The sequence below is a fragment of the Sorex fumeus genome, unplaced genomic scaffold (genome assembly GCF_029834395.1).
Source record: "Sorex fumeus unplaced genomic scaffold, SorFum_2.1 ptg000072l, whole genome shotgun sequence".
NCBI classification, from domain to species: Eukaryota; Metazoa; Chordata; class Mammalia; order Eulipotyphla; family Soricidae; genus Sorex; species Sorex fumeus.
The window spans coordinates 15,728,004-15,740,718 of NW_026606129.1; the positions used below are offsets into that span (position 1 = coordinate 15,728,004).

Here is a 12,715-nt window from a genome sequence, read left to right on the forward strand (position 1 = left end):
TCTGGGAATACTGTATGAGGAGGTCAAACTTGCCTCCCTTTGGATGATGTCTAACTCTGCGGATGATGACAAAGTTGAGTTCAACTTGGTCAGCCATCTGGTGTCCACACCCCCACAGTGGTTCTGACGTAGACATACTTCCTTCAGACTGGTTGGAGATCACCCAAAAGAACTAGGTATATACCATCTGGTCTTTTATAATCCAACCTTAGGACTTATGCATCATCCCCTCTGTTGCATTAGGTTAATGACAAATGAATCATAAATCCAACCCGGAATCAAGAAGAGGTTAGTTAGAGTCCTCATCTTGATGGAGAAATGACAAATTCATATTGTGGAAGAGCATGTGGACTGTGAACACTGTTGTTATCATTTTTAGTAAAAGACCAATGCCACAGTATCTTGTAACAGAACAAAGAATATGGTACAATTATTTAATATTTTGGTTGCAATTGTTCCCAAGTTTCTCAAGGAGACCTTCCCTCTGTTAGCAGCTGAACTTAACATATCTAGTAACTGAGAAAATATATCAAAACTAAAAGCAACAATGAGAAAATAAAGGTCTTTTTATTTAACTGAAACATTGTTAATGAACACCATGAGAGAAACTGATATCTATATACACCTGAAATTTGGAGTTTAAAGATATACTATCAGATATTCTCAGACAATGATTATGACAAGTGTGGATTCCCAGTTTCCTGGTAGGAATACTGGCACTTACCCAGGGAGCCTAATACCTCAGGGAGAAAGCCCCAGGGATAACCTAATTGCTTTCTTTTACAGAGGAGTTTCACAGATTTGAAGTTACTTATCCAAGGTCTGTCTGTTTCTATCTCTCTCTCTCTCTCTCTCTCTCTCTCTGTCTCTCTCTCTCTCTCTCTCACACACACATACACACACACACACACACAAAGACACAGGGCACACACACACAAAGACACAGGACACACACACACACACATTATCAGTGAGAGAGTGAGAGAAAGGGATTCAGTCAACTTGCCTAACTAATACCTAAACCTTTGCTCAGGGCAGAGGCTAATGAATAAAATTGAATTGGCCTCCAGATAGGAAAGACATGGCCCATGACAGCAATTTCAGAGAGGAATGGAGCCAGAGAGGAGGGAGGCAAGGGTTTGCTGCTGTCCTCAAAGTTCTCAAAGTTTCAAGACCCTTTCAGAAAAATACATGTGGTTAAAACAATTTTTAGAATAACATTTAGTCCTTATTTTTTCTTTACTCTCAATCTCTCATACACATACAATATTTTTCTAGGAATTACATGCTCTGCCTAATATAACAGAATGGATGCAGAAGCATATGTGAAAAGCCTTCTGATTTCTGTAAAGCCTGTCAGTAAAACTGATTTTTGAAGCTATAAAATAATACCAATCTTCTTGCTGATTTCTAAATTTAAAAAATAGAATCTGATTTCTATTAGAATGCTTTATCAGTTATCAGTGAGCTTATTTTCTTGTCAATAATGACACAGAAAAATATTTTGAAATTTTTTCAGTTTTAGTTAATAAAATGGTAACTATTAAATAGCTATAATCAATGTTGACCAAGGCTCTTTAGTGTTCTCATAATTTTTTTAGAACATACGGGCATCTGTGACAGAAAAGTTTTATGAGTATACATATACAGACGCACCTAACATTTTTTCAAACCACAGTTTCAGAGAAATTTCCCCCATTGTTTTGCTAGAGATTGTTGATGTTATCTTGTTTCTCCAATGCTGTTGAGCAGAATAGAGTCCTTGAAATGTACTTGAGATAAAAACTCAGAGTCCTTGAACTCTGATAGGTAGTCTTCAATAAATAAAAACTGATATAGATTAGGTAAAAGGAAAATAACCTGCTAATCTAGTATTTGCACAATCAATTTTGTAAGGGGGGGGTGCTAAACTTTCGAACTTCGAAAGCATGTTTTGCTCCAGCAGCTTGCTGGTAATTAAGCCAACAAATAGACATGAATGAATGTAATCACTTTGGAACATTCAAGCTAATAAGATATTCTTTTCCTCTCCTTTCTTGTTGTTTTTGGAGCTTATTTTCATGCTGGTGGTCTCCACATAGTAATAGGAAGCATTATAAATTGCATTTTTAGTGTACTCATGCTGCTAGTTTGAAGGGGTGGCATAAAAGCAAATAAATCTGTCTCTAAAACAGAGGTCGGTAAACTTTCTCTCTAAAGGGCCAGATGGTAAATATTTTAGGCTTTGTAGGCCATATGGTCTCTATCCCAACTACTCAGATCTGCCTCAGAAGCATGAAAAAAGCCATAGACAGTACACAAATGAATGAGCGTGGCAGTGTTCCAATAAAACTTTATTCACAAAAACAGACAGTGTGCTAGATTTGTTTCATGCAGCAAAGTTGCCCATCCCTGCTCTAAAACAATTATCAGTTCCCTAACTGTTCTGCTGGAATTTCATCCTATACATATATGTTTCTTTGGAAATACAATCTAGTCTTCATTAAGGATAGAAAATTATAATGAATGAGCATCTACAATGTACCTAGTGTCAGATATCTACCCTATACTAATAACTCTAAAATTTATAACCGTGTTCCCAAAGGGGAGTATCATCATTCTATTTACCTATGAAGCATAATAAAATTAAATTTGTCCAATGTCACAAGGATAGTAAGCCAAGGAGTCTGTATATGACCCTGAATATTCTACTCTTTTAGTTCCAGTGTCTAGATCACTTTTCAAGATAATTGTCATGGAAATGTTCTCCTTCCTCCCTCCCTCCCTCTCTCCTTCCCTTTACTTTCATTTGGGGGCTGGGGGAGTGTCTCACCCAGTGGCTCTCGGGGCTTACCTGGCTCTGTTCTCAGGGATCACTCCTAGTGGTGCTTGAACAATCATATGAGGTGCCAGGGATTGAACATGGGGCAGCTGCCTGCAAGGCAAATGCCCTGCCTGCTGTACTATCTCTCTAGTCCCTTCTTTTATCAATTCCAAACCTCTGTTGATTGCTTATGGCCCTTTATTGAACTTTCACGTTGGACTCAAGAGCAGGTGAACATTCCCTCCAAATTAACTTTTTAAGTTCACCAATCCATTTTGTAAGTAGCTAGGCTTTCTACCTTTGAAAGCATATGTTTGAAAGTGCAGCATAGGGGCTGGAGAGACAGCACAGTGGGTAAGACATTTGCCTTGCACGTGGCCGACACCGAGTTCGATTCCCAGCATCCCATATGGTCCCCTAAGCACTGCCAGGGGTGACTCCTGAGTGCAGAGCCAAGTAACCCCTGTGCATCACTGGATGTGACCCATAGAGCAAAAAAAAAAAGAAAAAGAAAGTGAGGCATAATTTTAGCAAAATACCTCAGTTATTCATCTTTATTACACTGAACTATTCCAAGAACTATCATCATGCTAATAGCCAAGCAGAAAAAAGCTGAAAATTCCTTAGTGTGCCCAAATAGTTACCATGGGCACAACGAGAGCTATAAGTTGGTGCCAGTGAATACTACCCATGGCCCACACTTGAATGTGGTTCAATTAACACAAATTTCTGGACATATATTTCAGATATTTTTGAGGGGTTAGCAGTAGTTTTCTTTTCAGGAATCATAGCACTATAGCACTGTTTTCCCATTGTTCATTGATTTGCTCATTGATTTTCTCAAGTGGGCACCAGTAACGTCTCCATTAGGACACTTGTTGTTACTGTTTTTGGCATATCAAATACGCCATGAGGAGTTTGCCAGGTTCTGCCGGGCGGGCAGGATACTCTCGGTAGCTTGCTGGGCTGTTGCTGGGCTCTCCAAGAGGGATGAAGGAATTGAACCCAGGTCTGCCGCATGCAAGGCAAATGCCCTACATAAATTAAGACAGGCAGGTAGATAGGGAAGGGCCCCTGTGGCAATGGAATTCCTGAAAAGTAAAAAATCATTAGCTCCAAGGCTGTGAAAGCCCATTTTCTGAGCACAGAAATTAAGTCCTTAGAAGACCTTTCCCCATGCCAGCACAGACCCAGAAAAGGCTGGACTCACCCCTCCAAGAGAAGTTCAACCCCTCCAAGAGAAACTCCAGTAGGAACAAAGGCAGGAAAGGAATTTCAAAGGTCATTAACTGCTCCCAACTCTATCCCCTTGGCAACCACCCTAGCAATGGACTCTAACCAAAGTAGAAAGCCCCACGTGGGACAGTTGGGAAAATCCCTATAAGAGCCATCTTGAACACAAGAAGTGCATATATGCTGTCCAAGCCCATGTGCTGCATGTGTCGATGGGTCTTGGCCAAGCTTACATGGTGCCTGAACACATGTGTCCCTGCAACTTCCCTCCTTAGATGTGTGCTTGTGTGCTTCCATATCTAATTCTGGAATGTGTGCTAGGGCTCTGACTGCCTTTATAGCACTGTCCTCCTGTTGTTCGATTCAGAAATCATATGCCTTCTTAATAGCCGTTGCCCCAGATATTTGTACAGTGCTTTGCAAAGGGTCCTTCTGAGTTCTGTCTTCTATTGCTAATGATCATAATGTGGCATTTTTTGAATGCTTGCCATGAGGCTTATACTGAGGTCAACATTATACATGCCTGAGCTCCTCCTACCAGGTCACCATGAGGCAAGTGTCATGCTTACTCTCTCCATTTATATATAAGGAAACAAAGACTTGTTGAAAGTCATTTCATTCTTCAATTATATGTAATGCAAGCAACATTTGACAGCAGCCCCCAAACCTGCAAGCTGTACATTTGATCTGCAGTTACTTAAGAGCAGAGAATGTATCTGATCTTTTTCTCCTCAATGTACAATATGTCTTTCTGGAAATTTTTTTGTAACCGTAAATAGTATTTCTTGAAGATGTGAAATAAACTGCTAGGAAGATAACTCAAGTGGTAGAGCATGCGCCTATCATGTAGGGTCCTGAGTTCAAATCCCAGACAATGCATGGGCCTCCTGGGCTCATCAGACCCACGTAATCGGGCATAACATTACAGGGATTGGTTCTAGGTACCCCCTAGTCAGGAGCCATCCTCAGCATCACTCAGTCACTTAGTGTGACCCCTTTTATAAAAACGAAGTAAAATGAAGAAAATATAGTATGTTCAATGCAGAGAAAGTGTGTGTATATATCACTGTATCACTGTTGTCCCATTGTTCATTGATTTTTCTCGAGTGGGCACCAGTAATCTCTCCATTCATCCCAGCCCTGAGATTTCAGCAGCCTCTCCTTACTTATCCTTTCCAACATCGTATTGGAGGCTCTTTCAGGGTCAGAGGAATGAGGCCCATTATTATTACTATTTTTGGCATATCGAATATGCCACAGGGAGCTTGCCAGGTTCTGCCATGCAGACAGGATACCCTTGGTAGCTTGTCAGGCTCTCAAAGGGGACGGAAATTCTGCATCCTCTCTTCCAGGAGCTATATTTTATAATCTATGTATCTTGGCCGTTGATGAGATTACATGTAGGTGGGGGGGGGGGGGCGGTGGCAATTTGTTGATGTGGCTGCCAAACTACTGGAAACTGGGGGACCTGGGTGGAAGAGGCCCAGTCCCAATCCAAGCAGGCTTGGAGATCTCAGGAAAAGATCTCCAGGAAAACCTGCCTTGCTCTCTTCCAGGAGCTTTGTTTTATAGTCTCTGGGTCTTGTCTATTGATGATATTACATGGTGCCAGGGGCAGTTTGTGGGTGTGGCTGCCAAGCTACTGGAAAACTGGGAATCTGGGTGGAGGAGGCCCAGTCCTGATCTGAGCAGGCTTGGAGATCTCAGCCACGGATCCCTCATACCTGGGTTCCTCTGATGGTTCCTTCATGGGTGAGGCTCATCTGAGCATGTGGAAAGTGGCCTTGAGTATGACTGCAGCTGGGTTCTGGAGGTTTTCAGCTGCTGGGCTCTACTTGGGGCGGGGAAAGAGACTCAACCCGCCCTCCTCTGAGGGAGCCCCGGTGAAGACAGCCTGGTGCGTATACATATATATGTATACACTATATATACACATATGTACATACATATTTATACATATATATGCATATATATCCATATATATGTGTGTATATATATATATACCTGGATTTTTGCACAGGGATCATTCCTGGAGTGCTTGGGGGACATTAATTGGTACCAGGGATCAAAACAGTTTGGACACATGCAAGGCAAATGCCTTAACCCAGGAAAGCAAGAAAGTGAGAAAGGGGCTGGACAGGGCAGGGCAGGACTCACCAAAAAGTAATTAATAGAGCTGGTTTTCTTCCAAGTTTAGTCATTTTTATATTTTCTACAATTTTATTTTAAAAATTAAAATAATAACAAGTTTAAAATTACAAATTAAAGAAAAAAGAAAAATAATGAAGGGTGTTCCTCCTGTATAATCACCGTTTTTTTTTTCTTTTTGGGTCATGCCCAGTGATGCACAGGGATTACTCCTGGTTCATGCACTCAGGAATTACTCCTGGCCATGCTCAGGGGACCATATGGGGTGCTGGGAATCGAACCTGGGTCGGGCGGCGTGCAAGGCAAACACCCTACCTGCTGTGCTATCACTCCAGCCCCATAATCACCGATTTTTAAGAACACTTTCTTTGAAGATCAGAAACCTATTTAAAGAGACTAAGTACATCTAAAGCATCCAGAGAAGGAACCCAAGGGCAGCTAGGAACAAAACAATGTGGCCAACATTCACTAGTGATAGGAGGAGACTGGGATAGTTCAGTTTTTTAAGGTAGGTGTTGAAACAAGTATAGGCTTCAGGAAATATCTAGAAAAAATGCCTAGAAGTTCGTAGTACTGTAGCACTGTCCTCCCATTGTTCATCTATTTGCTCGAGCGGGCCCAGTAATGTCTTCATCGTGAGACTTGTTGTTACTGTGTTTGGCATATTGAATACCTCGCAGGTAGCTTGCCAGTGCTGGCGAGATACTCTCGGTAGCTTGCCGGGCTCTTCGAGAGGAGCGGAGGAATTGAACCCCAGTCGGCTGGGCCGGCGGCTTGCAAGGCAAATGCCCTACCACTGTGCTATCGCTCCAGCTCGCCTAGAAGTGAGAATCATTTATAAGTGTGTTTGGGAGGAATACAGATACCATGCAGAAAGAAAACAAGGTTTGAGGGATAAACTTAGGGACAAAAGCAGCTGCTGTGGGAAATTTACAGGATGAAGGTGGTGAGAATCTGGCACCTTCAGAAATAGAGCAGAAAGTTTTATTCCAGACTGGCTGTTATAGGGCATGGTCAATGATTCCTGGTAGCAGGGCGCAGGTATAGGGAAAAGCAAATAGAAAGATCCATATCCTTATTTCCCAGTCTTCTCTTTCTGAGATACCCCACAAACTTTCGAGACCAATACTTATTACTTGAACAGCCAGTCTGATTATTATCTTGCTCAGAATCATTCAGTGATTCCCCACATCTCTCTCAGACTGTTCCCTCTCCAGAGACACACTTATATTTTCCACCAAAAAAAATTTCATCAAAGGCTATTTTTATAGCCTTTGATGAAATTTTTTTTGGTGGAAAGTATAAATGCCACAGAGGCAGGGTGGGGTTGGGGGAATGGGGGGTGGGAGGGATACTGGGATCCGTGGTGGTTGGAAATGGGCACTGGTGGAGGGATGGGTATTTGATTATTGTATAATTGAAACCCAAGCACAAAATTTGCAAGTCTACAACTGTACCTCATGGTGTCTCAATAATAAAAAATTTTTTAAAAATTCATCAAATAACTCTTTTTTATTGCACATTTTCTCCTTTTTTCCCTTTTCTTCCTTGTTTTCTTCATTTATCTATGAACATAGTACTGAGGATACTTATTTGTATACTTTTCTTACCACAAAACTGTATGGTACTTTAGAGGGCTGAGACCAGGTCTTGTCTTTTCTTGTATATTAGTAACAATCACAGTGGCACTATGATCCATAAATCCTTTCTTACTATTTTGTTGGGCTTATGACTGGAATGGCTATAGACTTATTTTTTTTTCTTGAGCTGGCAAGCTCCCCACGGCATATTTGATTTGCCAAAATCAGGAACAACAAGTCTCACAATGGAGACGTTACTGGTGCTCACTCAGCAAATCGATGAACAACGGAAGGACAGTGCTACAGTGCTACTGAAATTTAGATCTCTGTGGGGAAACAGTCATCGATGAAACACAGTAAGAATGTTATGACAAAAGCTATGGCACACATTCCTTTTGTTACCTCGCATTCCTCTTGTTTATTTATACATTCATTCAAACGTTCAATAAGCATTCTCTATCTCTCAAAACTAGACATTTGGATTTCTTCTTTGAGAAAGTTTCTGTTCATTTAATTGCCCCATTTTTAATGACCAGGAATTTTGCTACATGGATTGGAGGCCAGCCGCACATGCTAGGGGAAAAGGCAGCTCAGATAGAGAAGGGAGCACCAAATAAAGGGTGTTGGGAGTATCCTCCCAGGATGGGAGAAGCATGCTGAAAGTAGACTACAGACCAAACATGATTGCCACTCAATGCCTCTTTTGCAAACCACAACACCCAAAAGGAGAGAGAGAAGAGAGCGGAATGCCCTGCCACAGAGGCAGGGTGGGATGGAGGGGATGGGGGGTGAGAGGGATACTGGGATCCATGGTGTTGGGAAATGGGCACTGGTGGGGGGATGGGTATTTGATCATTGTATAATTGAAACCCAAGCACAAAACTTGTAAATCTACAACTGTACCTCATGGTGTTTCACTAATAAAAAAAACTAGACTCTATGTTGGGAAAATTGTAAAATATGAAAGAAAATGAAAATCATTCCTTCCCTCTGAGAGTACATAATCTATTAGGATAAAGTTAACAAGTTTTTAAAAAAGTATGTGTATTGGTCTGCTTTCCAATAATGGAGTGTCTATTTATTTCATATTTTCTCCTGATGAAACCATTTAAATCACTGATAAAGTATTGGAGACATCTGTTTGAAATTTCTGTGCCTCTCCAGATTTGAGGAGCCAAGAAGCTGCAGAAAAGAGAATAAATCCATTGAGATCAGTCAGGTTGTTATGACAATTTTCCATCCAAGGTTGATTTATAAAATAGCTTGACTAAAGGGACTGGGCACCCTAGCAGAAAATTACTAATAAGAATTACAGGAATTGAGCAGAGTTGTTGTTAATATTATGGGACTGAGAAAGCAAAAGTGAAGTAGATGTCTATTAAGAAAGCAAAAGCTAAGAATTCACAAGTGCTTTAGTGTAGGAAAAGAGGTCTAGTAGCCTGAAAAGCTGAGCCTCCCAAAGAATTTACCAATTAACAAATAGCAAACATAAAGAGAACACTGGAAAGTCAAGAGATTATGGAGATAAATAAAAGCCCATGAGAGTGTCATAAATAAGAATTAACTTTTAAGCCTTGTCAGTCAGGGAAGGAAGAGGCCTCTTTGGAGGAATAGTCTTTCTTTTAAGTTCTATATCCAGAGAATCAAATTATAAGAAATAGATTAGACCCTCAAGGACTTTTGAAGAAACCAATTGCTCATTCTTCATCGGATTTAGGTAACTGCTCCACCCTCATTCTAACTTTTTGCCAGAAATAAAAGATTCATATGAATTGTAATCATTTTATCATATGATGTAGTCCTGGTGTTTAATCAAAAATTAACAAGCATATCAAGTGACAGAACCAAGAAACATCATAGAAATAGCCCCATAGGTGATTCATATATTGTATATATCAAATATAGGTTTTACAACTAATGAAGTTGTTTAAGACAGATGTGTTGCTTGTTAGAGATAGGAAATTTGAGTTAAGCTTTGAAGAATGTTTTGAGTTTTAATCAAGTACCTTTCAAAGAATTTGGTGTTCAAATGCAGCCCCTTGTAATGAAACTGGGAGAAATAACAAAGCTGGCCCAGAGCATACCCAGGATGTTTGATCCAGGATTGCATAAAAGAGAAGATGAAAAAATCTTATTTCTATTTATCTATTTTAGGATTTCTTCAGCAAATCAGACCCATTTCTGGAAATCTTTCGTATGAACGATGACGCCACACAGCAGCTGGTACACAGAACAGAGGTGAGAAGAGTCATCTTTGAAGATGACAAATTTATTTTCCTCAAGAAATCCATTACATTTCTTTTATTTTAAATTAATTTAATTTGAAGGATTGGGCCACATCCAGTCATTCTTAGGGACAACTCCAAAGATCTGTGCTGAAGAAGAAGCTTACATTTGTTTTTGTCTATAGCTTTGTATTGGTCCTAGGGTCTTTGCTATGTTAAAGATAATTCTATCTCTTATATCCTTTTTAATTTTGCTCTGTTTACTTAGATATTAGAATAGAAGACCCTCACTCAGCTATAATTTCTGTTATGTACTATTTCTATAGCCAGCCAGAGACTATTAAAATTAAACTATAAATATCAGCTAATATTTTATGAGTGATATATTGGTATTTATGAAATGATTTATATTCCTTATTTAATTTCTCAAAACAATCCTTTGACATTATTACAAGCTGGCAAGCCTGGTATAGAAATAGCTGTCCTGGCTAAACCATCCACTTTTCCATATTCATCTCTATTTTTTCTTCATAAAACTCCAAGCCTTACCCCTCAATATATCTAAACCAATATTCACTGCCATACACTCAGTCAACAACCAACCCCAATCTCCAAGCAAATCCAGAGATAGTCTGTGAAGGTTAGAAGTGCATAGATTTGGAAGGAATAGGTTAATGTGATAGGTGACTTGGAGTGAGAAAATTCTGTTGTGTTTACATACCTGTTGTAACATAAAGACAGAACCCTCATGACTTTCATAAAATAAATGTGGAGATGCCATATTCTTACTACTCTGCACTTGAAATCCATTTTTTCAAACAGAGTAGCAGGAACATACCACTGAATTTTCAAGGAGGGGATATTACTTGGTAGTAGAATACTTGTTGGCATTTGAAGGGCCCTGGATTTCATCTCTGGAAACACACAAAGTTACAGATCTAGAACTCTTCAAACTTTAGATAACTTGAATTTTATAAATTCTATTAAATAATAGAATGAATTGAGTTTAGCATATATAGTATGTTCACATGTTATAGCACAGTTTGACTATTTGGAACTTAATTCTGGAGGTACAACTAACTTGGAACTGTTTTTGTATGGTACTTCGTCACCATCACTATCTTACAGAGAGATTTTTGGGATAGAAAGAAAAGAAGTAAATAAACCTTGGAAAGAGTCAAAAGTGTCTAGTCTCCAGTTATTGAATGGAGGCTTTATTGGGTATAGATGGATAGTGTTATTGGATCTCTCTCAAAAGATTGTCTTAAATCCTATTCTTAAGAATCTCTAAAACTTTCCCCATAAGTCCAAGGCTAAAGAGTTCTGGAATCTTAGAATAAGGGTGTAATGTTTTCTAGTGAATCAAGCAACATAGTATTGATTGTTCCTCCTTCTTATTCAATAGATACAAAGTAATGTGCACATTCAACTATTTATTTCAGATGAAATTTTTAGTTGAAATTTTGATTTGATATTGAGTTCTTCAGAACAGTTACAATGGAATATCTTCACTTCTTAGTATTTTTATATAAAGGTGAGAAATTTAAATTAACCCAAACAATTTTATATAACTTCTCATTATCACTTTGATAATCCTTAGGGTATCAAAGTAAAAGACAAAGTTCCACAGGAACATTATTTTTCTGTTTTAATGCATTAAAAGAAACTTAATGAGTCCATGATATGATGAAAAATTCATAGTTATGTTAAGGAATTCATTAAAAGGGGGAATCACTTATAAAAAATATGTTTGAGTATAAAATTAACATTTTTAATGCTATGACTTCTGTTAACCATAACCTTCATATGAATAAAAAGTGATAGTCTGTAAATTCCATTAAATTTTATTCAAATGTCCTATTTATCAGTGGCTCTCAATTTTTTCCTTTTTTGTTCATAGTGCTATTAATAATTATTAATACTATTATTAATAGTAGACCAAATTACAACACCACATATATCACCAGTATACCTATCTCACTCCACAAAGTACCCCCAAATCCCTTGCTTCTTCCACACACAACAATGGTTCTCAATTTTTATATACTGCATATCCACCTCCAAAATTTCTGACAGTAAGTCCTGTTGGAGCCTAGAAATTTGCATTTTTAACAAATTTCAAAGTGATGATTTTACTGCTAGTCCAGGGATCACCTTTGGGTCTACAGTACAAAGCAGCACAATCCTAGGCCCAGAGCAGGTATATGTATATTCCAGGTCAAGTAGAATTATTTGAATAACAATGTTGAATTACTGGATAAGACTTGACTCCTAAGATTCTTGGCTAGTTTTAACCAAGTTCATAATTGGTAAGCTGCTTTTCAGTGTTTTACTACATTTTAGAATTAGTTTGTGACACCGAAGTTCTGCCATGCTATGCCTTTCTAGGATATTCTAATTAAAATAGTTATGAGCCATTTTATATCTGCGTTGGAGACTTTTCCCCATAGAAACTTCTCATATGACTTGCAAGATGATCAAACTCAAGGTTACCAAATACCACTCAATTCTTTCTTAGTAGGCTTGTCTTGCCATATACTCTATACTCATCAGTATATAGTATTTGACCAGTGTTTCCTTATGCTGGTCTCAATAAAAAAAATTGTATGCCCTCTTTTATGATTTTATCAGAGAACAGACAACTCCTATCATCTGAAATTCCTTCATTGGAACTCAAAGAAAGCCCATCTTCATTATTCTGTCCCTTTGTGTTATTGAGGTGTCAT

General features: G+C 38.8%; 1 protein-coding gene across 4 annotated transcripts in view; it reads left to right on the plus strand.

The window, feature by feature from the left end:
• The window catches only part of CPNE4 (copine 4), a 523,974-nt gene that overhangs the window by 389,358 nt on the left and 121,901 nt on the right, over positions 1-12,715 (plus strand). For all 4 annotated transcript variants that reach the window (XM_056129315.1, XM_056129317.1, XM_056129318.1 and 1 more), the window contains exon 6: positions 9,919-10,002. In XM_056129315.1, coding sequence (XP_055985290.1) covers positions 9,919-10,002 — 84 coding nt within the window. The remainder of the gene's footprint in view (positions 1-9,918; positions 10,003-12,715) is intronic.